Source organism: Ambystoma mexicanum, chromosome 7p (assembly GCF_040938575.1).
Source record: "Ambystoma mexicanum isolate Mex_15411 chromosome 7p, UKY_AmexF1_1, whole genome shotgun sequence".
Classification (NCBI taxonomy): domain Eukaryota; kingdom Metazoa; phylum Chordata; class Amphibia; order Caudata; family Ambystomatidae; genus Ambystoma; species Ambystoma mexicanum.
In genome coordinates this window covers 44,049,281-44,077,264 of record NC_090939.1, presented here as the reverse complement: position 1 = coordinate 44,077,264, position 27,984 = coordinate 44,049,281, and the positions used below count along the sequence as shown (strand labels likewise).

Below are 27,984 nucleotides of genomic sequence, written 5' to 3'. Positions count from 1 at the left end.
ACACTGATGAAAAGAGAGCCATCCGAATTGAATCAAAGAAGATGAAATAGAATCACGAGGAGCCAATAGACAAAGGACACGAATAGCAGCGTGGAGTACAGTGTTCAGGGGAGCTAGACAAGATGTAGGAAGTCCAAAGAGTGCAGAAGAACAGTAAAAAAAGATGTGAAAAGATTAAAGCAGACACCAGTAACTTTGTGGCTTTGAAAATCATAAACACACAGGCTTTCCGAATGTTGTACAGATGAAATCGACAAGAACAAGCAGATAGTGAAATATGATGACTCAAAGAAAGATCTGAATCAAGAAAAAGACCTTGGTTACGGATTACTGATGAAATGGGTAGTTGAGCCAGAGGAAATGAAATAGACGAAGGTAAAGAAGAAGAAGAAATAGAAGTAGAAGTAAAGAAAATAACCTCTGTTTTTGCAGCATTAAGAACTAAGAAATGGTCTGACATCCATGATTGGAAATGCCACTGTGCTGGGCTGGCAATGCGCAGCAAAGGTACCTTTCTTTTTCTTCTTTTTTAAAAAAAGACATTAGCACCCGTGTAGGGAACAAAATTGATGCTAAGAGGTGAGGGGGAACGAGGAGCGGAGGAAAAGGGAAGGGGGCACTGGCTACCCAGGCTGGTTGGAACATGGGTTTGTACCATACAATACAGCATGCGTTCCGAGCATCCTGATTGGTCAGCGACCCCTTCCAAGGTGCTAATGTATTTCATTAAATCTTCCTACAATCCTTCCTGGGCCTCTTGGTTCAGAAGCAATTACAAAATGCTGCTAAATGCATGTGTTGCTCTTAAGAACTGATTTTACCGTAAAATAATATGTTTATTTTTTTTACTGTAAAGATTGAAGTGCTAAAAAGGAGTTAATGCTATAGTTAATAACACTTTCAGCGGAAGTCAAAATGTTATTGTTGTTGATTCAATACCATTAACATGTTTCTGTTTATCTCTTTTATTTCAAGGCATTCTTCAGGGTGCATTTAATGTATGTCTTCCCATTATTGGTAAACAAAATGGTAAAGTATGTTTGTTTTTTGCATCACGATCTGAAAAATCCAGAAATTTAAAAGACAAGTACACTGCATTGTTTTACATAATGTGCTATTGATTATTTTTATTTATTCTGGTTAATAATCAATAAGGATATTTTAACTGGACAAACACTTCAAACAGGTCTAATGTTATCTAATTAAAAACATGTAACCATGCACTTTGCCACTAAACAAGAAACATTTGATTTGTATGAACTAAATTAATTGTGCCAATTTGTTCTATGCTTGTGTTTTTAATATGTTCACTGTAGTCTGTTTTTTTGACTGACATCTATACAGGGGGAGTCTAACACCAGACAAAGGATGGTTATGGGCTGGGTAACAGTTACAATTACGCCACCTGTCCTGGAGTCTTAGCTAGTCTGAGCATATTTCTAAGCAGCCAATCAGGATGAAGCAAATGAATGATGTCCTGTTTCCTTTTGCTAACAGCACTGGTTTGCACCATACATAAGCTATTTTGACAGCTTTTAGGACTACATCTGTTGAAGCAGCCGCTTATGTTTGTGGTTCCGCCTTATCTGTGGCGGCCAATGATTGCCCAAACCAATATCACAGGTTTGCATTTACCAGGAAAGCACGTTGTTTTCTAAAACGTTTTATCCTATAAACCCAGGTCGTTGACGGTCAGTAATTGAGGCCAGTCCGGAGGGCCCAACCAGGAATCAAAACTTCACCAATCCTTGCCAGGAAGATTATCTGAAGCCGCATGCTGATTAGAGTGTGATATGAGGGTGTATGAATACACACCTAGTTCGCTCCCTGGGAAGGGTGCTCAGCCAGTCAGGTTGCTGGATATGAATACGCGCCTAGGGTGCTCAGCCAGTCAGGTTGCTGGATATGAATACGCGCCTAGTTCGCTCCCTGGGAATGGTGCTCAGCCAGTCAGGTGGCTGGATATGAATACGCGCCTAGTTCGCTCCCTGGGAAGGGTGCTCAGCCAGTCAGGTTGCTGGATATGAATACGCGCCTAGTTCGCTCCCTGGGAAGGGTGCTCAGCCAGTCAGGTTGCTGGATATGAATACGCGCCTAGTTCGCTCCGTGGGAAGGGTGCTCAGCCAGTCAGGTTGCTGGATATGAATACGCGCCTAGTTCGCTCCCTGGGAAGGGTGCTCAGCCAGTCAGGTGGCTGGATATGAATACGCGCCTAGTTCGCTCCCTGGGAAGGGTGCTCAGCCAGTCAGGTGGCTGGATATGAATACGCGCCTAGTTCGCTCCCTGGGAAGGGTGCTCAGCCAGTCAGGTGGCTGGATATGAATACGCGCCTAGGTCGCTCCCTGGGAAGGGTGCTCAGCCAGTCAGGTTGCTGGATATGAATACGCGCCTAGTTCGCTCCATGGGAAGGGTGCTCAGCCAGTCAGGTTGCTGGATATGAATACGCGCCTAGTTCGCTCCCTGGGAAGGGTGCTCAGCCAGTCAGGTGGCTGGATATGAATACGCGCCTAGTTCGCTCCCTGGGAAGGGTGCTCAGCCAGTCAGGTTGCTGGATATGAATACGCGCCTAGTTCGCTCCCTGGGAAGGGTGCTCAGCCAGTCAGGTGGCTGGATATGAATACGCGCCTAGTTCGCTCCCTGGGAAGGGTGCTCAGCCAGTCAGTTGGCTGGATATGAATACGCGCCTAGTTCGCTCCCTGGGAAGGGTGCTCAGCCAGTCAGGTTGCTGGATATGAATACGCGCCTAGTTTGCTCCCTGGGAAGGGTGCTCAGCCAGTCAGGTGGCTGGATATGAATACGCGCCTAGTTCGCTCCCTGGGAAGGGCGCTCAGCCAGTCAGGTTGCTGGATATGAATACGCGCCTAGTTCGCTCCCTGGGAAGGGTGCTCAGCCAGTCAGGTGGCTGGAAACTAAACTAAAAGGCTTCTGTCCTCCCCTATGCCCACACCCACCCGCGCCCCTTCCTCCGGTGCCTCCTTTTTATTGCAGTACACGCTGAGCCCTTCTCCCCTAAAAACCTTTTTCACTATTTGCACCTGAGAGAGAGGTTGGGGGTGCCAGTAGAAATCGCCCCCTGAGCACCCGCCGATGCCCTTGGCACCTGGGCACAGGCTGGCTGGATGTTCCAATCCCGGTACACCCCAAACACGGGGTGATGGCTTAAATGATATTCAGTGATAAAGTTGCCTAGAAAAAGGTCCCCAGGGCCGGCGACCTTTCCCCAAACTTGCACTCCCAAGAAATTCAAACACCTTCCCCAAATATTCTAGGAAGGGAGTACATAATAGTATATAGTACCCATTGTATATTATGTGGGGTAAGGCTTTTACCAGTACAGGAAAAAAAGTCACCTACTTGGAGACTTTTTCCCAGGCGACATTATCACATGGAACCTTTAAATGTTCTTTGCTCTTTGACGTAGGACTTGCTGGTGTGTGATTGAAGACTTAGTAAGGACTTGATTGTGCATGACTGAGGATTTAGTAAGGACTTGCTGGTGTGTGATTGAGGGCTTAGTAAGGACTTGCTGGTGTGTGATTGAGGATTTAGTAAGGACTTGATGGTGTGTGATTGAGGACTTAGGAAGCACTTGCTGGTGTGTGATTGAGGACTTAGTAAGGACTTGCATGTGCGTGACTGAGGACTTAGTTAGGACTTGATGGTGTGTGATTGAGGATTTAGGAAGGACTTGCTGGTTTGTGATAGAGGGCCTAGTAAGGACTTGCTGGTGTGTGACTGAGAACTTGGTAAGGATTGCATGTGCGTGATTGAGGACCGAGTAAGGACTTGCTGGTGTGTGATTGAGGACTTAGTAAGGACTTGCTGGTGTGTGATTGAGGGCTTAGTAAGGACTTGCTGGTGTGTGATTGAGGACATAGGAAGGACTTGCTGGTGTGTGATTGAGGGCCTAGTAAGGACTTGCTGGTGTGTGATTGAGGGCTTTGTAAGGACTTGCTGGTGTGTGATTGAGGACATAGGAAGGACTTGCTGGTGTGTAATTGAGGGCCTAGTAAGGACTTGCTGGTGTGTGATTGAGGACTTAGTAAGGACTTGCTGGTGTGTGATTGAGGACATAGGAAGGACTTGCTGGTGTGTGATTGAGGGCCTAGTAAGGACTTGCTGGTGTGTGATTGAGGACTTAGTAAGGACTTGCTGGTGCATGATTGAGGATTTAGTAAGGACTTGCAGATGTGTGATTGAGGATTTAGTAAGCACTTGCTGGTGTGTGATTGAGGATTTAGGATGGACTTGCTGGTGTGTGATTGAGGGCCTAGTAAGGACGTGCTGGTGTGTGATAGAGGGCCCAGTAAGGACTTGCTGGTTTGTGATTGAGGACTTAGTAAGGACTTGCTGGTGTGTGATTGAGGGCTTAGTAAGGACGTGCTGGTGTGTGATTGAGGACATAGGAAGGACGTGCTGGTGTGTGATTGAGGGCCTAGTAAGGACTTGCTGGTGTGTGATTGAGGACATAGGAAGGACTTGCTGGTGTGTGATTGAGGACATAGGAAGGACTTGCTGGTGTGTGATTGAGGGCCTAGTAAGGACTTGCTGGTGTGTGATTGAGGACTTAGTAAGGACTTGCTGGTGCATGATTGAGGATTTAGTAAGGACTTGCAGATGTGTGATTGAGGACTTAGTAAGCACTTGCTGGTGTGTGATTGAGGATTTAGGATGGACTTGCTGGTGTGTGATTGAGGGCTTAGTAAGGACTTGCTTGTGTGTGATTGAGGATTTAGGATGGACTTGCTGGTGTGTGACTGAGGACTTAGTAAGGACATGCTGGTGTATGATTGAGGTCTTAGTAAGGGCATGCTGTTGTGTGATTGAAGACTTAGTAAAGAGAACACTTGAGGTGATTTGGGAAGCATAGTATTGCACTTCCTGCTGCAAAAGAGAAGGCATTTAGCAGTGTTATGACCTTCATGTCCAGGTTTAACTCCTGGGCAGCTGCATGGACGCCAATTTTTTATGTCGGTACAGCTATTGCTGTGTGTTTTACTACGGCCTGTTTGTGCCGTGCTGGAAGCTGGCGGGAGCCCGAGTGTGTCACTACCCTGTCTCAGTGCTATGCCGTGTGTGAGCCCTGGCCTGGTGAGATGCCGGGGTTATAAAAGGAAACACAGAGTAAGCTATCGCATAACAGGTCCGCACGGCTTGCTGCATTCTTCACAGCACTAAATGATGAGCAGAGTGGATCCGCTTTCTCTCATGGGCAGAACCTGTCGCCCTTTCAAGTTGTCCTTTCTCCCCTGCAGTTCTTGGCATTTTCTTTTACATCGCCCCTTTGGTGTTTATGTTCCTGTCTGCCACCCCATAAGCCTCTGAGCTCCTTTTCAGATAGATGGTACATCCAATACAGGATAAAGGGATGCCATGTGGTGGCTGGCACAGGGCAGCAGCTGCTGCCAGGCAGCATGGAGGGGTGGGTTTTAGGTTACCAGCAGGTGATGCCCAGAGAGCTTCTCACTGAGGCGGGGGCTGGATCCACTCCTAAGAGCCAGCAAGCAGCAGAGGGGGAGCGGGGGGGGGGACTTCCTGCCATGTCCTGGGTATCAGGGTGCAGGGCTTTTCACAAGCCTCATCTGCTTTCAGCTCTATGGCCCAGGAAAGGTCCCAGCCCATTGGCTGCATCCCATGATGATACTCTACTTCTCACTGGTTCATTAGCTACTTTACCATTTCCATGATCATATTTATAGGGATTTTTAAAGGTGAAGCTAACTGCTATGTATTGGGGTGCAGTGTAAAAGAATGGGGGGATAATAACAATCAGGGCGATGGGAACCAGGGGTGTTTTCTACCACTACCAGAAGAAGAATGAAAACCAAAGCAGAAGCCTGGCGTGCGTGCATGGACCGCCCGAACCTGGCGTGCATGCATGGCCCCGCCCGTGCCTGGCGTGCGTGCATGGACCGCCCGTGCCTGGCGAGCGTGCATGGCCCTGCACGTGCCTGGCGTGCATGCATGGCCCCTGCCCGTGCCTGGTGTGCGTGCATGGCTCCGCCTGTGCCTGGCATGCGTGCATGGCCCCACCTGTGCCTGGCATGCGTGCATGGCCCCGCCCGGGCCTGGCGTATGTGCATGGCCCCACCCGTGCCTGGCGTGCGTGGCTCTGCCTGTGCTTGGTGTGCGTGCATGGCCCCGCCCCTGCCTGGCGTGCATGCCTGGCCCCACCCGTGCCATTTATTGGCTCTACGCGGTATCATGGATAGACAGTCATCCCTGCTCGGTCTCTAATCTTTGGCCTTGGTCTGTCCATGAATCACGGTCATTAGGTCCTTGGTCTCTGCCCAGGTAACAGGAGTAGAGAAAGACGGTTCATCACAGCTGTCTATTGTCATGCGTGGTCAGCATTGACATGTTCACTGTAATTAGACCATGGCTTGTCCATGACTCAAGGACAAGAATCTTAGATTCTACTCATCTCTTTATTTCGTGGATAATTAATAAGTTCATGGATGTTAATGTTTAGGAGAGGAATGTGTATTTCTGTTAACCATAACATTGTAGTTACTGTTCAACAGCACCCCCTCAACGGAACCCCAATCTCTGAAACTGGTGGATCTGGCGGCGGGTGAGGGTATGAAGAGGGGAGCGGTTGATGTGAGGTTGCCTTTGAGTGTGAATGAGGTGAAGGCTGTGGTGGTGAGGAGGGTTATGGATGAGTGGCAGGAGAGGTGGGTGAGTGGGGTGAAGGGCAGGTGGATGTTTGGTGTTCGGGGGAAAGTATCAGTGAAGGTGGATGTGGGAAGTCTGGAATGGAGGAGGGGAGGAGGTGATGCTGAATCGGTTGAGGATAGGGCATGTGGGGCTGAATGACTGTCTGTTTCGAGTGGGGAAGCGTGATTCGAGAGACTGTGCGGTGTGTGGGGTGCCTGAGACTGTGGGACATTTTTTGCTTAGGTGTGAGAGACATGTTGAGGAGAGAGAATTGATGAGGGTTCGGTTGTCTGCGCTGAGTGTGGCTGAGCTGAGTGGGAGGACTTTGCTGGAGGGTGACGGGGAGAGAGGCAGGAGGAGGAATAGTGTGATGTTGGATTTTGTGAGGCAGACGGGGCGGTGGGAGGAGTTGTGAGTTTATGTAAGCTAAGTATTGATTGGTGGGTCTGGTGCACATCATCCTTTAGGATGGGGAAGCGCCTGCGTGGGTCCGTCCACGCCTCCGATAATTGAGAAGAAGAAGAAGAATCTATGAAACCCTACCTTCTAAAATTCAAATTTACTGCAGCCCAAGACCATTCTGCTGTCTCTCCATCCCCTAAAAATCGAGTAAATGTAAATAAAATGTTTAGCACGAGAGAAACTTCAAAGTGGCAAGCCACTTACCCGAAATAAAAAGTAACGCGCCACCTCAATTCTATACATACCCACAGCACACCATTTCTTACTCGCCCAGAGTCAATTATCGCTAGCGAGGGGCTTGTGGCGAGTGCAAAATGGAATCATTTAGCACACTTAGTGAGATGTGTGAATGGGGTGCATACATCAAATGCAGTGCAGGAAAAAGCAGAGACCTTTTTCCAGCAGGACAGATAACTGTGGGTTCTGTTCCCTGGGTTAAATCTATTTGCATACCCACAATCCTTTGCAGAATTATAATGAGTTGTGCTTTTATTCCCACATTAATGAATACATTCCCATACTAGTTGCCGGTGCACATGTAAATGCTTCTATCTATCTGGCTCGTCTCAGATCTTTCCACAATGCAGTTATTTAAACTCATCCTGATACTGTGAGGGTCCCTAGGTAGGTGAGGCTCCTGGTCTTTGGAGGATAGCTCAGGGGCAAAGTGCTCGATTTTGGGAGCAAGACTACATGGAGCACCACAGGTTTGATCCCAGGGTCTGCATTATTAAGCACGTTATAAATAACCTATTATCGTCATCATCACTAAAGAGATACTGGTTACGCAACAATAAATCCAGGTAGTAGGGTGAAATCGGGGGTATGGTTTCCAAGTTTAGTAAACCCACAAGGAGCATTCATATTAGATTGATCTATGGAGTGGTGGTCATCTCTGAGAGACCTTGGCCTGCCCTCACTGTCCAAGTAGAACCAGGCAGCGTTGTTGTCGGGGAGAAATAATACCCATGTGTTCCTCACTGGTGCAAGGATTGCATTCGGAGTCAGGAAAATGACTACCATCTACAGCATGTTGCTGTGTAACGATTTGTCCACAGATCGTGAATCCAGAAGAGTCCGGAACCTGTGGTTGAAATTAATCAGAGACAAAACAGAGATCCTCCTGAATGGTTGCTCCAACCCCTACACCCCTGGAGCCCTGATTAATGGCCGGATTCTTTGCGACCTTGTCCTGTCCCTAGTGACTCAGTCAAGAGTCTTGGCATTTAACTTCTTCCATCAGGCTCAAGGGAGGCCCACATTTCTTCACTGTGCAATGCAGGCTTTTGTAAACTCAGACCTTTGAAGAAAACTCTGCCTTTTCTACTGATTAAGTTCTGCACCAAAGTAGTGACTTCATCCATTATGGGATCTCTTAATTACTGTAACGGAATTTACCTTGGCCAACCGGCTTTTCTGATCCAACATCTGCAGATCCTGCAAAACTCTGCAGCCCGTCTGGCCTTGGGGGCCCCTAGACTCTCCCGTTCACATAATCTGTTACAACAACTCCATTGGATTCCGGTGAAAAGCTGCATTATTATGGTCACGCATCAAGCAATCGATAACTCTGGCGCTGACTATCTTCCCTCTAAACTGGCTCGCTACGATCCCTCTAGACTTCTGCGCACGGCCTCACAAACCTTACTTGGAATCCCAAGACACTGCGCAGCTCAGGCTGGAGGACGCTCTTTCTCCGTCCCCGACCCTTCACTCTGAAATTCTCTTCCACCCCATCTCTGAGAAATGACTGACCATCTAAGTTTCCACAAAGCTCTTAAAACTCACTTTTTCTAAAAGCCCCTTGCTCTCATGATGGTCTCCTTTAAGGCCCGCCATAGCGCCTAGATGCCTCTCGGCGGTAGGTAATGCTTAAGAAATATAATCCAATACAATGAAATACCATACAGGGTGTCCCTCCCATGAGTACTCCAATACTTAATCTTCTGGAGGAATGAAAGGGGCCCCCACCAGGGTAGGTCTGCTAAAATCCTTTCAGGAATCGGGATGAGGGCCAACGGAAGGTCCTTCTCTTGGCTTCGAAACGATGGTAAGTGCAGCGGCAGCCATCTCACGAGCAGTCTGGCATTGAGGAACAGCTGAACGAATACATCCATGAGTCCAAAAGCCCCTTTGACCTATCATGCCGTGACCGCCTTGAACTGATGGAGCACATGAGGTAAGGCCGGTAGCTTGTCTTCAGGTGGAAAGCCCTGTCCTCACTAGCCTGACAGAGACGATGTCCAACTGTTTACACTCCTTATCGTAGACAATGTGCAGAAACATCCATACTAGTTTTCGTTTGGTGTTTTACAGTTTACTTGTACATATTTTTTGTTCTGTGAGAGTCAATGTATTTTTGATTCGTGCGTGTGTTTCGTGTCTGTGGACGTCTTCAGGGCAACGCCACAAGCGACTATGCATGTTGGACCAGACATCAGGCAAAGAGGCTCATCTGGCAGGGCCCAGCATCTGGGGTCCAGCTTGTTGATCGAGACCAGAAATGAATGAGGCTTCTGCCAAACTTCCTCTGCCACCATGGCCACATCAGCAGTTACTGGGTTCCCGACCTCTCCTGCCTGGCAGAGGGGACCTGAGCCAAAATCCCTGTCTCCAAGGGAGATGGGTCATATTCCTTACGCCCCGTGCCACCCATCATGTGCCCATAAACATGGAAACCTCAAGCCCGATGTAGAGCTTTCTCGTTCAGAAGTTGACTCCTCGAGTACCAAGGAGTCGTGCTCGGAGAGCCTTGTTAAAGCCAAGAAAATGCCCACTGTGGGGGCCGGCATTAAGCAGGACATCAGAATCAACAGAGGGCTCTCTGAGGGGAGCAGCACCTGCCCAGGAGCTGCTGGGGCCGGGGGCACGATGCTTAATCACGCCCTTAAAAGGTCCTTTCTAGAGGGTACCAGGAGCAATTAAGGGTGTTTTTGGCCCAACGGGTTAACTTTAAAATGCACACGTTCAAAGGTTTAAATAGCAAAAAGGGGAGGAAGCAGCCCTCTCCCACATGAAACCCTTACATTGAGGACCAGCTGACTTGGTTCCTGCTTCTCTCAGTTTAGGGGGAGCGTTTTTGTCTTGCATGATGTGACTGTCCCATTGGCCAGAACAGGTGCACTTTGCTTTTGCGGCGGCTTTTCTAGGGATAAAGATGCACCCTTGATCGTGGGCAATGTCTTCAGCGTGGGACCCCCTGGCACATCTCACGTGCACCTGCAAATGACAACTTACACCCTGCTCAACGTTACGCTCTCAGCTGCAGCCTGGCCGGCTAATTCCCTATCACACTTCCCAGTCTGACACTCTGGTGCTGCTTTACACATCTGTAAACAGCCTTACCCCCACCCGACGGAAACTAACCCCCATCTTCACCCTACGTCACCCACTAATACCACTGTCCTGAAATACCCTCTTCCCGACATCTCCTGATGTGGTTCCCTTCGCTCATTGGAGCATCCACACCCGGGAGACCAGAACTATGTCAAAAAGACTGTGATGGGTCACAATATAAAAATGAACTCTCAAGCACTCACTCACATAGAACCGTGGACTTGGAGAGCAAGCTGTCGCCAACGCTACACACTGAGAAACCATGACCCCATGACCCTATGGCTCCCCAACATTGAACGTGTCTTCTAGGGAGAATGACAACTTGCCTGCAGGTCGCCATCGTGTACTGTCCCCCATATCCACCACCATGTACTGTCCCCATATCCACCACATTGTACTGTCCCCATATCCGCCGCCACCCAGCGCTCTGGTTAATGTCCCACCTGCCACCTGTAGTAGAAGCGTAAGAGATAGATTTCAGCTCTTCTGTGTTCTGCCCACCAATCCTCGCCATCTACTTGTTCAAATCTGCCCAACTAGTGGGCAAACATTTTGACCAGTTAAGAGACCAGAATGATCAGAAACCTCGTGGCAGGGACAGTGGGCACTTTAGCCAATCATGGCGCACAGTTTCTTCCGGCCTCGTTATTGGCTGAACTGTTCAAACACTGGCCACACCTCCCACTTCTCTAATTGGGCAGATTCCACCCAATCAGATGAGGAATGTAGACTTTACACGGTAGCAGATGGCAGACGGTCCGCCCATTCCGCCATCCACATTTGCGGCTCTACGAGCCGCATTCTCTTCATCCCTCATTGCAAGCACTGCACTGTGGCCCTGTACAAAAGGTTTCTGATAGAGATATTTGAGGAGAAAATAGCACCACACGGCAGAGTTACCTGGAATATTCCCTCTTCGGAGGGCCTCAGTGACTCCCACTCCGGCGAGTCCAGAAACTGGTACGGGAAGATGTAGTGCAGGAACTGGCCATCCAGGCTGACGCGAACCCTGCACGAAGGAGGAAGCGGGCGATACATTAGGGAAACAGCAACTCCACTGGGCAACCTCAACTATGACAAAGCAGTCCCAAGACCTAGCACAGAATGTACTATCATCCACACACTCATGTGTGCAGGGTCCAACACAATTACAAAATGCAAACCTACCACAAGCGTTCTGCGTGCGTAAATTACCCCAACGGAAGGGCAGTCCTTCCCACAGTAGGGTGGCGCTGCCAAAAGCCACATCCACCCAAAGGAATTTATTATCAATTTTCAGAGATCCGCATCTCACTTAGATGTGCAAGATAGCATCGCTTTCACAAATCTCTGCATTTTGCACGTTTGCACAACGAAGAGGAGTCCACTTCGAATGAGTCATTACATCCACAGCAATGTCAGTGTTCCTGCTTGCAGGGGGAGACATACAATGGGAGGCCTTTTATTGATGCTTCTGCTGCACCCCCAGAATCATCTAAGGAAGGCGTGCATTTAAAAGATGGGGTCCTAGTGTGGTTTGTGTACAGCTGACCAGACCCTTTGCAGACAAGCCATCTGAATGCACGTGTATTAGTCACATAAACCAAGCCAGGCAGCATGAGCCATGAGTGTAGCTGAGTGATGAGAGTACACACACATAGCCGGTGGCAAGTACAGGGTGCAGTGTTCTGCTGGTGGGAGCTGGAGCATGCAGTAACTTTGGGAGAGTCACTTAGTGATTAGAAACCAGAAGGCCTTTGGGATCCAGAAGGCACATGGATGACAGTAAGAGGTGGCTGGAGACCCTACCATGGCAAGCGCACAGCCCCCTGCTCTGTAATCAAGTCATATTCCAGACAAAAGGCATGTTTGACCACATCATGAAGCCCCTGGTAGAGGCGGCTTAGTCGCCACCTTGAGTTTCATGTTCGTTTCTCAGAAGGAAGAATCCGTTCCCATCAGTGGGAGCCAGAGATCTGCTTGTCTGAACCCTTTTGGGTGACGTCAAGCTGTCTAATGTGTCCTATTGGACTCTGAGCATGGTAGAAAGAGAAAGAGGAGGTAATGGGGCAGATTCTAATGAAAAAGCTGACCTTGCTGAGGTTAGGGCCTGAGATAAGGATAGAAGAGAGCATCAGTCAAATAGTATCTGTCCACATATTAGACACTAAGATTAAACTAATTACTCTATCGCTACTTCTGTCACAGCAACATGGATTTGCAGTAGACCATTCTAATACAGACACACACATAAACAGCTCCATCCTTTTAGAGGCAAAAAAAGGCATTCAATAGGGTACATTGGAGATTCCTGTGGGCCTTACCGGCGACATATGTAATATGTATGTTTGGGGTCCATATAGAGCAACCCTATATAGCAAGCTGAATAAAAAGGGTCAGAATACAGAAATAGTGCAGGGGGAGCAGAGGAGGGAGGGAAGAGGCATTATTGGGGGATCACCAGGCAATGAGTTATTCCTTGAAGAATGGGGTTTTTAGTTCCTGTGTATTGTATTCCCAGAACAATTAGTACAAGTGATTAGGGTCTTGTTTCAAACCCCAGCTCTGCAGCTGTCCTCAGTTCTGCCCTGTGTATGACCTTCTTAGTAGAATGGGGAACACGACAGAGGTGCCTTTTCCATCATACATGGGACCACTAGTCCACCAGCTCAAGTGCCAAATGGATATTATTCCTGCCACATTAGGGGAGCAGCTGATTAAAGTATCCTTCCATCTAGTTATGCTAAACATAAATGCCTAAACCATCATCCGAGTTGGCATGAAACTAACAGCTGGCTGCCGCCTGTAGGGCGGCATACCAGCACAAACTGATCATGGGTTCAACTCGTATGTCTGCAAGCACGTCTCAGACTATCACTCACCATACAGCCCAGAAGAGGAGGGATATCAGGGGATAGGTCTGTCCATTCACCAGAGGAGCCGCGACCAACATGGCCGCGTTGCTAAAAGAACACAAAGGGAATTCATGGAGAGGGCGGGCTTCACCAATCTCTCTGGTTGGTAGAATTCATAGTTTGAAAATGACAATATTAACAAAGATTATATATGTTTTCTAGTCACTGACAGTGTAGCAGCTTCATGCATCACATGGCAAATAATATTATAAAAGATATACTCCTAGTCTTCATTTAGGAGGGAACACAGTCCACCGAGATAGTGGGGGGCTGGGAGGGCCCGTGTCGCAATGGATGATGTGTCTTCGCTAAAGTCATTCATCTGTGACTTTGAGGGACCATGTGCAGCACACAGGGTGCTTCAGGCTATCCCCATCATTGCATTACGTAATTTAGGTCACATGTTACTTGGCATGTCTTTTAAGTCTAGTTTTCGGGGAGATTGAGTCTCAAAGACAAACTAACGACAAGTCTTCTGAATCCCAAATCACGCTTGAATACTTTCAAGACTAGGAGTCTGCATAACTCCTGGTGACCTCTTTTCCACTTTGGCAATCCAGTAATTTTGCTCAGTTATCCAGAAAACAGTAGCATCTGGAAATGTATTTACGAGAGCTCCCCTTCCTTCATGTGGCAGCTGTCCGCCTTTCTCTATTGCATATTCGCGCAGTGGGAAGGCGCGCTTGATATTGAAGGCAACGGTGTCTGTCGCATTACATGACCACGCGGTAATCAGAGCCTGGTCTCGCTCTCTTTGAGCGTGAGGGCCACAAAGGTAGAGGCGTCCAAAAACTGTACGATTGAGATTTCTGCCAACTTATCCTAGATCCCCGGGTGGATGCCAGCCGTGGACTTTTCACCCCCAGGGAGGCATTCAGTCACTCTTAGCCACACACATGTATTCTTCAATGAGCAAAACAACAGCGGCGAGTGCCAGTCCAGATGACCCCCCACAAATGGTGTTTTGGACATTTGAATGCATTGGAAAACAAGAGGCAATCCACCAGCCATAAAAAAAATACCAACCACGTCCAGGAGACAACCGTGGACACCGATAATCAATTGCAGGAGTCAATTAGAATCCACTGGAGAGCAGCTGAAATTGATTCAATATAGACATCCGTCCAGAAACCCAAATGTCAGTTTCTGCACCTAATTTTATTTCATTATTTTGCAAGTACTGGACTTCAGAATGATGAGAAAATCCCTGATTGGTGGTCGAGTTGCGTCTTCTGGTAACACCAAATGTTGTTGTCGTTTATTTTGGTGTTTCCATAAAGTCTGACATTTCCATTAAAACCAGGGGTGGTATTTTAAAAATAAATCCGTTGAATTGCTCTAAATGTCTAATAACTTTGAGATGTAATTACATGTCACTAAGCAGTAGAATGGGCAGTGTCTTTTTTTTTTTACTAAGGATCAGTTAAAGGAGGCTGTTCATAAGCACTGAGGCCAGTGAGGGTGATCACTCAGTTTTGGTTTTGGTGAAGGCGCTGCAGAGTGTGGCAACTCTTGGCACTGTATGACGTGCACAGAGTGAGGTGGGGCATTGCAGGGGCAGAAGCCGTCTGTATGTGTTGAGTGGCTGCATTGCTTCGGCTCAGAGGCAGTCTCTTAGGGGCAGGGTTACTTTTGGCCTAGAGGTAGCGTCATCAGCCTCCCAGGAGCCGTTAGTTTTGGCTCTTGGGTGAGGCGTTAGCGCCAAGCATATAGTCCCATATATATGTTATGTATATACGAACACATCTTTGCCCAAAGGGTTCAGTTTCCCTTCGAAAAATCTGTGAAATGATGTTTTCAAAGGGACATTGCGGTTGCAACAGAAAACAACGTAACACTCAAAAAATACCATTTCATTTTGTAGATGTATGATAACTGTGCCCAACGATAACTTGATCACCGCCATGCACATTACTTGAACTGTCAGGCTGTTTTGTCACTCAGATGAATTTTAAAATGACCCTAACATGTTTGGCGGTGCCCTTTTTTCCATAAGTACTGTTGGAAGGGGGTTCATGGGCGTGGTGTGTGTGTTGGCTGAGTTGTGGTTGTTTTATGATGGCTGTGTTGATGTTATTGGTTACTTTAGAAAGCATAAGTACTGATTATTTTCTTTTTACTGTATTGCACTGCAATCATAATGTTTCTTTAAGAAAAGTTGCTCACACAATTTCTTTCTCGTTACAGACAGCCTAACCTGGTCACTTAAACCAAAGCTTTTGCTGTGAATGTTTTTTATGAGATCTAGTACCCTACCGACAATGCCCAGGCATGATCTGCAGGTATGCCCTGTGGGCACTTTGCCTAGAGCATGGGATTTCTGCCATGCTTTGGGCACCCTCAAGTCAAGCAATCGGCCTATCGGGCATGGCCTGCTGCCGTGCCCAAAGGCGACCTTCTCTGGGGCAAGGCCTCCAGTGTTCCCCGGAAGCCACGACGTCTGTGATGTGCCCATTGGACATGGCCTTCTGTCATGTCCGGCGGATACTTTGTACTGGGCACGACCTTCAGCAATGCCCTGAGAGTCCCTGAACCCCTCGATGGGCATTACCTGTGGCGTGAAGGCTGTCGGTCACAATGCCATCCCCTCTACAGGACACCAATCAGATTGAGCCAATCCAGTTGACCCTTACGGAGTAGAATGGCTGAGTGAGCCAATCCAGCCACCCCTTACAGAGTTCCCAGACTCATTTCTGGGGCCCCCAGGAAGAATGCCAGTGAAGGGCAAAACATGCGTTTGTGTGACCCCTCACCCTCCACCCCTGCCGCCACACACAACTCGAAAGAGCTCTTCTTTTGGGGTGTCCAGAGTAATCATAACTGCGGCGTCACTAACACCCACAAATATTGGGTGTGATGCGCAGCAGATAGTTGCCACTGAAAGATTCCAGGATGAGGGAGGGCGCTACTGGGTGACGGGTTGGCCTCGAGAGTGGGGGGGAGGCTGCACTCCATGCCGGGGTCCCCGACCTCTTGCCACATGGGAACGGGGAGGATTCCTGGCAATACTTCTACTGATTGTGTAGGCGGTCCCCTGAATTCACCCATGAGTAGTACACATCAGTAGGCAAATGATATGTATGACTAAATGTTCCCTAGTGCTGGCGTAGGGGAGCGCGGAAAGATAACCAAGATAACCGATTAGCAGGTGGAGTATGCATTTATATATGATATGATATATGATATATCATATGATAGGTTAATTATAACACGCTTAGTATCCAGAGGTTCCTAAGCGCAGACCCGGGGAGTGAACCCGTGGTGCCCCGTGACGTCTTGCTTCCAAGGCGAGCACATTGCCCCTAAACTATCCTCCCGAGACTTCAGCAGACTAATAGAGTGGGTGCTGGAGATGAGAGGAGGCTGGAAAGTATTGTGGAGACTTCAGACGACTAATAGAGTGGGTGCTGGAGATGAGAGGAGGTTGGAAAGTATTGTGTAGACTTCAGCAGACTAATAGAGTGGGTGCTGGAGATGAGAGGAGGCTGGAAAGTATTGTGGAGACTTCAGACGACTAATAGAGTGGGTGCTGGAGATGAGAGGAGGCTGGAAAGTATTGTGGAGACTTCAGCCGACTAATAGAGTGGGTGCTGGAGATGAGAGGAGGTTGGAAAGTATTGTGGAGACTTCAGCAGACTAATAGATTGGGTGCTGGAGATGAGAGGAGGCTGGAAAGTATTGTGGAGACTTCAGCCGACTAATAGAGTGGGTGCTGGAGATGAGAGGAGGTTGGAAAGTATTGTGGAGACTTCAGCAGACTAATAGATTGGGTGCTGGAGATGAGAGGAGGCTGGAAAGTATTGTGGAGACTTCAGCCGACTAATAGAGTGAGTGCTGGAGATGAGAGGAGGCTGGAAAGTATTGTGGAGACTTCAGCAGAGTAATAGAGTGGGTGCTGGAGATGAGAGGAGGCTGGACAGTATTGTGGAGACTGCAGCCGACTAATAGAGTGGGTGCTGGAGATGAGAGGAGGCTGGAAAGTATTGTGGAGACTTCAGCAGAGTAATAGAGTGGGTGCTGGAGATGAGAGGAGGCTGGACAGTATTGTGGAGACTGCAGCCGACTAATAGAGTGGGTGCTGGAGATGAGAGGAGGCTGGAAAGTATTGTGGAGACTGCAGCAGACTAATAGAGTGGGTGCTGGAGATGAGAGGAGGCTGGAAAGTATTGTGGAGACTGCAGCAGGGGAGGTGGCTAAGGTGAGCTTTAGTTCCAGAACCTTCTGTTTACAGACCATGGTGTAGAACCAGTAAAACACATATCCTTATCAATAAATGGATCTCAGCAAGTCTTTCATTTATTTATTTATTTAAACTTTTATTCGGATACAAATCAATAAAAGCAACATAAATACAAAGCGACGCAAATGTCATATCAATTCGATGTGCATATAAACAACTTCACACTATAAAACACGTGATCATTTCATTAAATATTGGTGGGGTCCTTTATTGCTTGGTTTGTACACCATATCTCATAAAGAGATTTATAGTTTTAACATTCTTGATTGTATATATTAAAAATTAATTATTTAGCAAATAGAAGTTTAAAAATCAATCTTTGAGTTACTACGTATTAATCTAGTTGTCCACGTTGTCTCGAGAAATGAGGCTAGGAAACCACTAAGTCTTTCATTTGTGCTCAGGGGAATTCTGAGACTGGAATTACTTCATGCCCGGAAGTGCCAGTTAATGCCTCATCCCCACCGTCCTGACTTACCTGCAGCAGCTGCCATCTCATCAACGTGTTTCCCAAACCATGACCAAGAAGAGGGTCAGCCTTCACAGACTCCTACGTCTTTACTCCCCCCTCCTCTTCTAGGGGTCTGCTTACCTACATCGCTTCCTGTTTATACCCAACCGCCTCATAACCAAAGCGGACCCCTTTGCTGTGTGGTTTGCAAAGACTGCGATGGGCAAAGGTGGGGCTAGGAGTAATGTCAATCAGCAGAAGTACTTGAAGCAGCAACCCCAACCCCCCTTTCCTTGACAAGTGTTTACTTGCAAGAGGTATATAAAGGCCGATGGTTCGCCCAAAAAACATACAACACAACTGCATAAAACTGCGGCAGCAGCAGTGTACTGCTAAGCAATGACAAACGTTTATTAGGCATAGAATAAATAATGGTTAGCAATTGATTCATTTGGATACATATCATGCCCCAGAAGTACTTTCCAGAGAATTCAAAAGGAACATATGAAAGTGGGTTAAAAAATGTATGGCGAGAAACCCACGCAGCAGCCTTGAAGATGTCCTTGAGGGGCCTCTGCTCAGGACTCAGGCATCCCCCAGGTAGAATGTCCTAGAATAACCCAAGAGGGAAGAACCCCTGGGCGTAATTTTAGGGAGGGCGGGGGTATTTGTCCCCGCCAACTTTTATAGCACACCATTTTGTCCCCATTCATTTGGCTGGGGCACCTTTTCTTCAGATGTCATGTCCCCCCCAACATTTTCAGCAAAGTTACTCCACTGGAGGAACCCATTTCCTAGAACAGGCCAGAGCAGTGGTGTTACTAATCCATTGACGCAGCATCATGGAGAAGGCACTATGACCCTGAACAGGGAGACGGAAAGTCACAAGCACATGGCTGGATTTGGGGAAAGAAGATCTCTTTTGATTGTAGAGCTGCTGGGCTCTCCTGACAGTCAACAGATGTAGGAAATTGTCTTCCTCACTAGAAGGAGAATAGACAAACTGGGCAACATGATCCCGCTGGGAACAGTCCCTGCCTTGAAAGCGGGATCTGGACGCAAGGTGATTGCTTCCAGACTCACCATAAAAGAATTCTCCTTCAACATGGGAGCACCAAATCCCACTGGTGTATGGGAAAGACAATAAAAACAGGGCCATTAATGATATAGCCCTGCTATGGTCATTGGTTAAAAAAAAAAGACTTCGCCAAACTCTGAATGACCAAAAGAAGATGTTAGGCAAGTAACTCTACATGGACGGCCATGGAACACAAACCTCTTCAAAGAGTTTGGAACATAAGATTTAACGCACATTACCCCTGTTAGCTCCACAGGTCTGCATATATACCCACTGATGCCTGAGGGTGGAAACGGCGAGGCCCAAAGAGAAGGCGTTCGGAAGCAACTGCATGACCTGAGGAATAGAGCAATGTATGGGGAAGGCGTCCTGAAGCAACTGCATGACCTGAGGAATAGAGCAATGTATGGGGAAGGCGTCCTGAAGCAACTGCATGACCTGAGGAATAGAGCAATGTATGGGGAAGGCGTCCTGAAGCAACTGCATGACCTGAGGAATAGAGCAATGTACGGGGAAGGCGTCCCGAAGCAGCTGCATGACCTGAGGAATAGAGCAATGTACGGGGAAGGCGTCCTGAAGCAACTGCATGACCTGAGGAATAGAGCAATGTATGGGGAAGGCCTCCTGAAGCAACTGCATGACCTGAGGAATAGAGCAATGTTCGGGGAAGGTGCCCTGAAGCAGCTGCATGACCTGAGGAATAGAGCAATGTATGGGGAAGGAATCCTGAAGCAACTGCATGACCTGAGGAATAGAGCAATGTACGGGGAAGGCGTCCTGAAGCAACTGCATGACCTAAAGAATAGAGCAATGTACGGGGAAGGTGCCCTGAAGCAGCTGCATGACCTGAGGAATAGAACAATGTATGGGGAAGGCGTCCTGAAGCAGCTGCATGACCTGAGGAATAGAGCAATGTACGGGGAAGATGTTCCGAAGCAACTGTATGACCTGAGGAATAGAACAATGTACGGGAAAGACGTTCCGAAGCAACTGCATGACCTGAGGAATAGAGCACTATACGGGGAAGGCGTCCTGAACCAACTGTATGACCTGAGGGATAGAGCAATGTACGGGGAAGGCGTCCTGAAGCAACTGCATGACATGAGGAATAGAGCAATGTACGGGGAAGGCGCCCTGAAGCAACTGCATGACCTGAGGGATAGAACAATGCATGGGGAAGGTGCCCTGAAGTACCTGCATGACCTGAGGAATAGAACAATGTACGGGGAAGGCGTCCTGAAGCAACTACATGGCCTGAGGAATAGAGCAATGTACAGGGAAGGCGTCCCGAAGCAGCTGCATGACCTGAGGAATAGAACAATGTACGGGTAAGGGGAAGGCACCCTGAAGCAGCTGCATGACCTGAGAATAGAGCAATGTACGGGGAAGGCGTTCCGAAGCAACTGCATGACCTGAGGAATAGAGCAATGTACGGGGAAGGAGTCCTGAAGCAACTGCATGACCTGAGGAAAAGAGCAATGTATGGGTAAGGTGTCCTGAAGCAGCTGCATGACCTGAAGAATAGAGCAATGTATGGGGAAGGCGTCCTGAAGCAGCTGCGTGACCTGAGGAATAGAACAATGTACGGGAAAGGCGTCCTGAAGCAACTGTATGACCTGAGGGATAGAGCAATGTACGGGGAAGGCGTCCTGAAGCAACTGCATGACCTGAGGAATAGAACAATGTACGGGGAAGGCGTCCTGAAGCAACTGCATGACCTGAGGAATAGAGAAATGTACGGGGAAGGCGTCCTGAAGCAACTGCATGACCTGAGGAATAGAGCAATGTACGGGGAAGGCGTCCCGAAGCAGCTGCATGACCTGAAGAATAGAGCAATGTATGGGGAAGGCGTCCTGAAGCAGCTGCGTGACCTGAGGAATAGAACAATGTACGGGAAAGGCGTCCTGAAGCAACTGCATGAACTGATGAATAGAACAATGTACGGGGAAGGCGTCCTGAAGCAACTGCATGACCTGAGGAATAGAGCAATGTACGGGTATGGGAAAGGCACCCTGAAGCAGCGGCATGACTTGAGGAACAGAGCAATGTATGGGTAAGGTGTCCTAAAGCAGCTGCATGACCTAAGGAATAGAACAATGTACGGGGAAGGCGTTCCGAAGCAGGTGCATGACCTGAGGAATAGAGCAATGTACGGGGAAGGCGTCCTGAAGCAACTGCATGACCTGAGGAATAGAGCAATGTATGGGTAAGGTGTCCTGAAGCAGCTGCATGACCTAAGGAATAGAACAATATACGGGGAAGGTGTTCAAAAGCAACTGTATGACCTGAGGAATAGAGCAATGTATGGAGAAGGCATCCTGAAGCAGCTGCATGACCTAAGGAATAGAACAATATACGGGGAAGGTGTTCAAAAGCAACTGTATGACCTGAGGAATAGAGCAATGTACGGGGAAGGCGTCCTGAAGCAACTGCATGAACTGAGGAATAGAGCAATGTACGGGGAAGGCGTCCTGAAGCAAAAGCATGAACTGAGGAATAGAACAATGCATGGGGAAGGTGCCCTGAAGTAACTGCATGACCTGAGGAATAGAACAATGTACGGGGAAGGCGTCCTGAAGCAACTGCATGACCTGAGGAATAGAGCAATGTACGGGGAAGGCGTCCCGAAGCAGCTGCATGACCCGAAGAATAGAGCAATGTATGGGGAAGGCGTCCTGAAGCAGCTGCGTGACCTGAGGAATAGAACAATGTACGGGGAAGGCGTCCCGAAGCAACTGCATGAACTGATGAATAGAACAATGTACGGGGAAGGCGTCCTGAAGCAACTGCATGACCTGAGGAATAGAGCAATGTACGGGTATGGGAAAGGCACCCTGAAGCAGCGGCATGACTTGAGGAACAGAGCAATGTATGGGTAAGGTGTCCTAAAGCAGCTGCATGACCTAAGGAATAGAACAATGTACGGGGAAGGCGTTCCGAAGCAACTGTATGACCTGAGGAATAGAGCAATGTACGGGGAAGGCGTCCTGAAGCAACTGCATGAACTGAGGAATAGAGCAATGTACGGGGAAGGCATCCTGAAGCAACTGCATGACCTGAAGAATAGAGCAATGTACGGGTATGGGAAAGGCACCCTGAAGCAACTGCATGACCTGAGGAATAGAGCAATGTATGGGTAAGGTGTCCTGAAGCAGCTGCATGACCTAAGGAATAGAACAATATACGGGGAAGGTGTTCAAAAGCAACTGTATGACCTGAGGAATAGAGCAATGTACGGGGAAGGCGTCCTGAAGCAACTGCATGAACTGAGGAATAGAGCAATGTACGGGGAAGGCATCCTGAAGCAACTGCATGACCTGAAGAATAGAACAATGAAAAGGGAAGGTGTCCTGAAGCAACTGCAAAACCTAAGGAATAGAACAATGTACGATGAAGGTGCCCTGAAGCAACTGCATGACCTGAGGAATAGAGCAATGTTGGGGGAAGGCACCCTGAAGCAACTGCATGACCTGAGGAATAGAACAATGTATGGGTACGGGGAAGGCGCCCTGAAGCAACTGCATGACCTGAGGAATAGAGCAATGTACGGGAAAGGCGCCCTGAAGCAACTGCATGACCTGACGAATAGAACAATGTATGGGGAAGGCGTCCTGAAGCAACTGCATGACCTGAGGAATAGAACAATGTACGGGCAAGGCGTTCTGAAGCAACTGCATGACCTGAGAAATAGAGCAATGTACGGGGAAGGCGTCCTGAAGCAACTGCATGACCTGAGGAATAGAGCAATGTTCGGGGAAGGTGCCCTGAAGCAGCTGCATGACCTGAGGAATAGAGCAATGTATGGGGAAGGAATCCTGAAGCAACTGCATGACCTGAGGAATAGAGCAATGTACGGGGAAGGCGTCCTGAAGCAACTGCATGACCTAAAGAATAGAGCAATGTACGGGGAAGGTGCCCTGAAGCAGCTGCATGACCTGAGGAATAGAACAATGTATGGGGAAGGCGTCCTGAAGCAGCTGCATGACCTGAGGAATAGAGCAATGTACGGGGAAGATGTTCCGAAGCAACTGTATGACCTGAGGAATAGAACAATGTACGGGAAAGACGTTCCGAAGCAACTGCATGACCTGAGGAATAGAGCACTATACGGGGAAGGCGTCCTGAACCAACTGTATGACCTGAGGGATAGAGCAATGTACGGGGAAGGCGTCCTGAAGCAACTGCATGACATGAGGAATAGAGCAATGTACGGGGAAGGCGCCCTGAAGCAACTGCATGACCTGAGGGATAGAACAATGCATGGGGAAGGTGCCCTGAAGTACCTGCATGACCTGAGGAATAGAACAATGTACGGGGAAGGCGTCCTGAAGCAACTACATGGCCTGAGGAATAGAGCAATGTACAGGGAAGGCGTCCCGAAGCAGCTGCATGACCTGAGGAATAGAACAATGTACGGGTAAGGGGAAGGCACCCTGAAGCAGCTGCATGACCTGAGAATAGAGCAATGTACGGGGAAGGCGTTCCGAAGCAACTGCATGACCTGAGGAATAGAGCAATGTACGGGGAAGGAGTCCTGAAGCAACTGCATGACCTGAGGAAAAGAGCAATGTATGGGTAAGGTGTCCTGAAGCAGCTGCATGACCTGAAGAATAGAGCAATGTATGGGGAAGGCGTCCTGAAGCAGCTGCGTGACCTGAGGAATAGAACAATGTACGGGAAAGGCGTCCTGAAGCAACTGTATGACCTGAGGGATAGAGCAATGTACGGGGAAGGCGTCCTGAAGCAACTGCATGACCTGAGGAATAGAACAATGTACGGGGAAGGCGTCCTGAAGCAACTGCATGACCTGAGGAATAGAGAAATGTACGGGGAAGGCGTCCTGAAGCAACTGCATGACCTGAGGAATAGAGCAATGTACGGGGAAGGCGTCCCGAAGCAGCTGCATGACCTGAAGAATAGAGCAATGTATGGGGAAGGCGTCCTGAAGCAGCTGCGTGACCTGAGGAATAGAACAATGTACGGGAAAGGCGTCCTGAAGCAACTGCATGAACTGATGAATAGAACAATGTACGGGGAAGGCGTCCTGAAGCAACTGCATGACCTGAGGAATAGAGCAATGTACGGGTATGGGAAAGGCACCCTGAAGCAGCGGCATGACTTGAGGAACAGAGCAATGTATGGGTAAGGTGTCCTAAAGCAGCTGCATGACCTAAGGAATAGAACAATGTACGGGGAAGGCGTTCCGAAGCAGGTGCATGACCTGAGGAATAGAGCAATGTACGGGGAAGGCGTCCTGAAGCAACTGCATGACCTGAGGAATAGAGCAATGTATGGGTAAGGTGTCCTGAAGCAGCTGCATGACCTAAGGAATAGAACAATATACGGGGAAGGTGTTCAAAAGCAACTGTATGACCTGAGGAATAGAGCAATGTATGGAGAAGGCATCCTGAAGCAGCTGCATGACCTAAGGAATAGAACAATATACGGGGAAGGTGTTCAAAAGCAACTGTATGACCTGAGGAATAGAGCAATGTACGGGGAAGGCGTCCTGAAGCAACTGCATGAACTGAGGAATAGAGCAATGTACGGGGAAGGCGTCCTGAAGCAAAAGCATGAACTGAGGAATAGAACAATGCATGGGGAAGGTGCCCTGAAGTAACTGCATGACCTGAGGAATAGAACAATGTACGGGGAAGGCGTCCTGAAGCAACTGCATGACCTGAGGAATAGAGCAATGTACGGGGAAGGCGTCCCGAAGCAGCTGCATGACCCGAAGAATAGAGCAATGTATGGGGAAGGCGTCCTGAAGCAGCTGCGTGACCTGAGGAATAGAACAATGTACGGGGAAGGCGTCCCGAAGCAACTGCATGAACTGATGAATAGAACAATGTACGGGGAAGGCGTCCTGAAGCAACTGCATGACCTGAGGAATAGAGCAATGTACGGGTATGGGAAAGGCACCCTGAAGCAGCGGCATGACTTGAGGAACAGAGCAATGTATGGGTAAGGTGTCCTAAAGCAGCTGCATGACCTAAGGAATAGAACAATGTACGGGGAAGGCGTTCCGAAGCAACTGTATGACCTGAGGAATAGAGCAATGTACGGGGAAGGCGTCCTGAAGCAACTGCATGAACTGAGGAATAGAGCAATGTACGGGGAAGGCATCCTGAAGCAACTGCATGACCTGAAGAATAGAGCAATGTACGGGTATGGGAAAGGCACCCTGAAGCAACTGCATGACCTGAGGAATAGAGCAATGTATGGGTAAGGTGTCCTGAAGCAGCTGCATGACCTAAGGAATAGAACAATATACGGGGAAGGTGTTCAAAAGCAACTGTATGACCTGAGGAATAGAGCAATGTACGGGGAAGGCGTCCTGAAGCAACTGCATGAACTGAGGAATAGAGCAATGTACGGGGAAGGCATCCTGAAGCAACTGCATGACCTGAAGAATAGAACAATGAAAAGGGAAGGTGTCCTGAAGCAACTGCAAAACCTAAGGAATAGAACAATGTACGATGAAGGTGCCCTGAAGCAACTGCATGACCTGAGGAATAGAGCAATGTTGGGGGAAGGCACCCTGAAGCAACTGCATGACCTGAGGAATAGAACAATGTATGGGTACGGGGAAGGCGCCCTGAAGCAACTGCATGACCTGAGGAATAGAGCAATGTACGGGAAAGGCGCCCTGAAGCAACTGCATGACCTGACGAATAGAACAATGTATGGGGAAGGCGTCCTGAAGCAACTGCATGACCTGAGGAATAGAACAATGTACGGGCAAGGCGTTCTGAAGCAACTGCATGACCTGAGAAATAGAGCAATGTACGGGGAAGGCGTCCTGAAGCAACTGCATGACCTGAGGAATAGAGCAATGTTCGGGGAAGGTGCCCTGAAGCAGCTGCATGACCTGAGGAATAGAGCAATGTATGGGGAAGGAATCCTGAAGCAACTGCATGACCTGAGGAATAGAGCAATGTACGGGGAAGGCGTCCTGAAGCAACTGCATGACCTAAAGAATAGAGCAATGTACGGGGAAGGTGCCCTGAAGCAGCTGCATGACCTGAGGAATAGAACAATGTATGGGGAAGGCGTCCTGAAGCAGCTGCATGACCTGAGGAATAGAGCAATGTACGGGGAAGATGTTCCGAAGCAACTGTATGACCTGAGGAATAGAACAATGTACGGGAAAGACGTTCCGAAGCAACTGCATGACCTGAGGAATAGAGCACTATACGGGGAAGGCGTCCTGAACCAACTGTATGACCTGAGGGATAGAGCAATGTACGGGGAAGGCGTCCTGAAGCAACTGCATGACATGAGGAATAGAGCAATGTACGGGGAAGGCGCCCTGAAGCAACTGCATGACCTGAGGGATAGAACAATGCATGGGGAAGGTGCCCTGAAGTACCTGCATGACCTGAGGAATAGAACAATGTACGGGGAAGGCGTCCTGAAGCAACTACATGGCCTGAGGAATAGAGCAATGTACAGGGAAGGCGTCCCGAAGCAGCTGCATGACCTGAGGAATAGAACAATGTACGGGTAAGGGGAAGGCACCCTGAAGCAGCTGCATGACCTGAGAATAGAGCAATGTACGGGGAAGGCGTTCCGAAGCAACTGCATGACCTGAGGAATAGAGCAATGTACGGGGAAGGAGTCCTGAAGCAACTGCATGACCTGAGGAAAAGAGCAATGTATGGGTAAGGTGTCCTGAAGCAGCTGCATGACCTGAAGAATAGAGCAATGTATGGGGAAGGCGTCCTGAAGCAGCTGCGTGACCTGAGGAATAGAACAATGTACGGGAAAGGCGTCCTGAAGCAACTGTATGACCTGAGGGATAGAGCAATGTACGGGGAAGGCGTCCTGAAGCAACTGCATGACCTGAGGAATAGAACAATGTACGGGGAAGGCGTCCTGAAGCAACTGCATGACCTGAGGAATAGAGAAATGTACGGGGAAGGCGTCCTGAAGCAACTGCATGACCTGAGGAATAGAGCAATGTACGGGGAAGGCGTCCCGAAGCAGCTGCATGACCTGAAGAATAGAGCAATGTATGGGGAAGGCGTCCTGAAGCAGCTGCGTGACCTGAGGAATAGAACAATGTACGGGAAAGGCGTCCTGAAGCAACTGCATGAACTGATGAATAGAACAATGTACGGGGAAGGCGTCCTGAAGCAACTGCATGACCTGAGGAATAGAGCAATGTACGGGTATGGGAAAGGCACCCTGAAGCAGCGGCATGACTTGAGGAACAGAGCAATGTATGGGTAAGGTGTCCTAAAGCAGCTGCATGACCTAAGGAATAGAACAATGTACGGGGAAGGCGTTCCGAAGCAGGTGCATGACCTGAGGAATAGAGCAATGTACGGGGAAGGCGTCCTGAAGCAACTGCATGACCTGAGGAATAGAGCAATGTATGGGTAAGGTGTCCTGAAGCAGCTGCATGACCTAAGGAATAGAACAATATACGGGGAAGGTGTTCAAAAGCAACTGTATGACCTGAGGAATAGAGCAATGTATGGAGAAGGCATCCTGAAGCAGCTGCATGACCTAAGGAATAGAACAATATACGGGGAAGGTGTTCAAAAGCAACTGTATGACCTGAGGAATAGAGCAATGTACGGGGAAGGCGTCCTGAAGCAACTGCATGAACTGAGGAATAGAGCAATGTACGGGGAAGGCGTCCTGAAGCAAAAGCATGAACTGAGGAATAGAACAATGCATGGGGAAGGTGCCCTGAAGTAACTGCATGACCTGAGGAATAGAACAATGTACGGGGAAGGCGTCCTGAAGCAACTGCATGACCTGAGGAATAGAGCAATGTACGGGGAAGGCGTCCCGAAGCAGCTGCATGACCCGAAGAATAGAGCAATGTATGGGGAAGGCGTCCTGAAGCAGC

The 27,984-nt window shown here is 48.7% G+C and overlaps 1 protein-coding gene across 2 annotated transcripts in view; it reads right to left on the bottom strand.

The window, feature by feature from the left end:
• The window catches only part of POPDC2 (popeye domain cAMP effector 2), a 152,487-nt gene that overhangs the window by 83,848 nt on the left and 40,655 nt on the right, over nucleotides 1-27,984 (bottom strand). For both annotated transcript variants that reach the window (XM_069635735.1, XM_069635736.1), the window contains exon 2: nucleotides 11,359-11,467. In XM_069635735.1, the coding sequence (XP_069491836.1) occupies nucleotides 11,359-11,467 (109 nt within the window). The remainder of the gene's footprint in view (nucleotides 1-11,358; nucleotides 11,468-27,984) is intronic.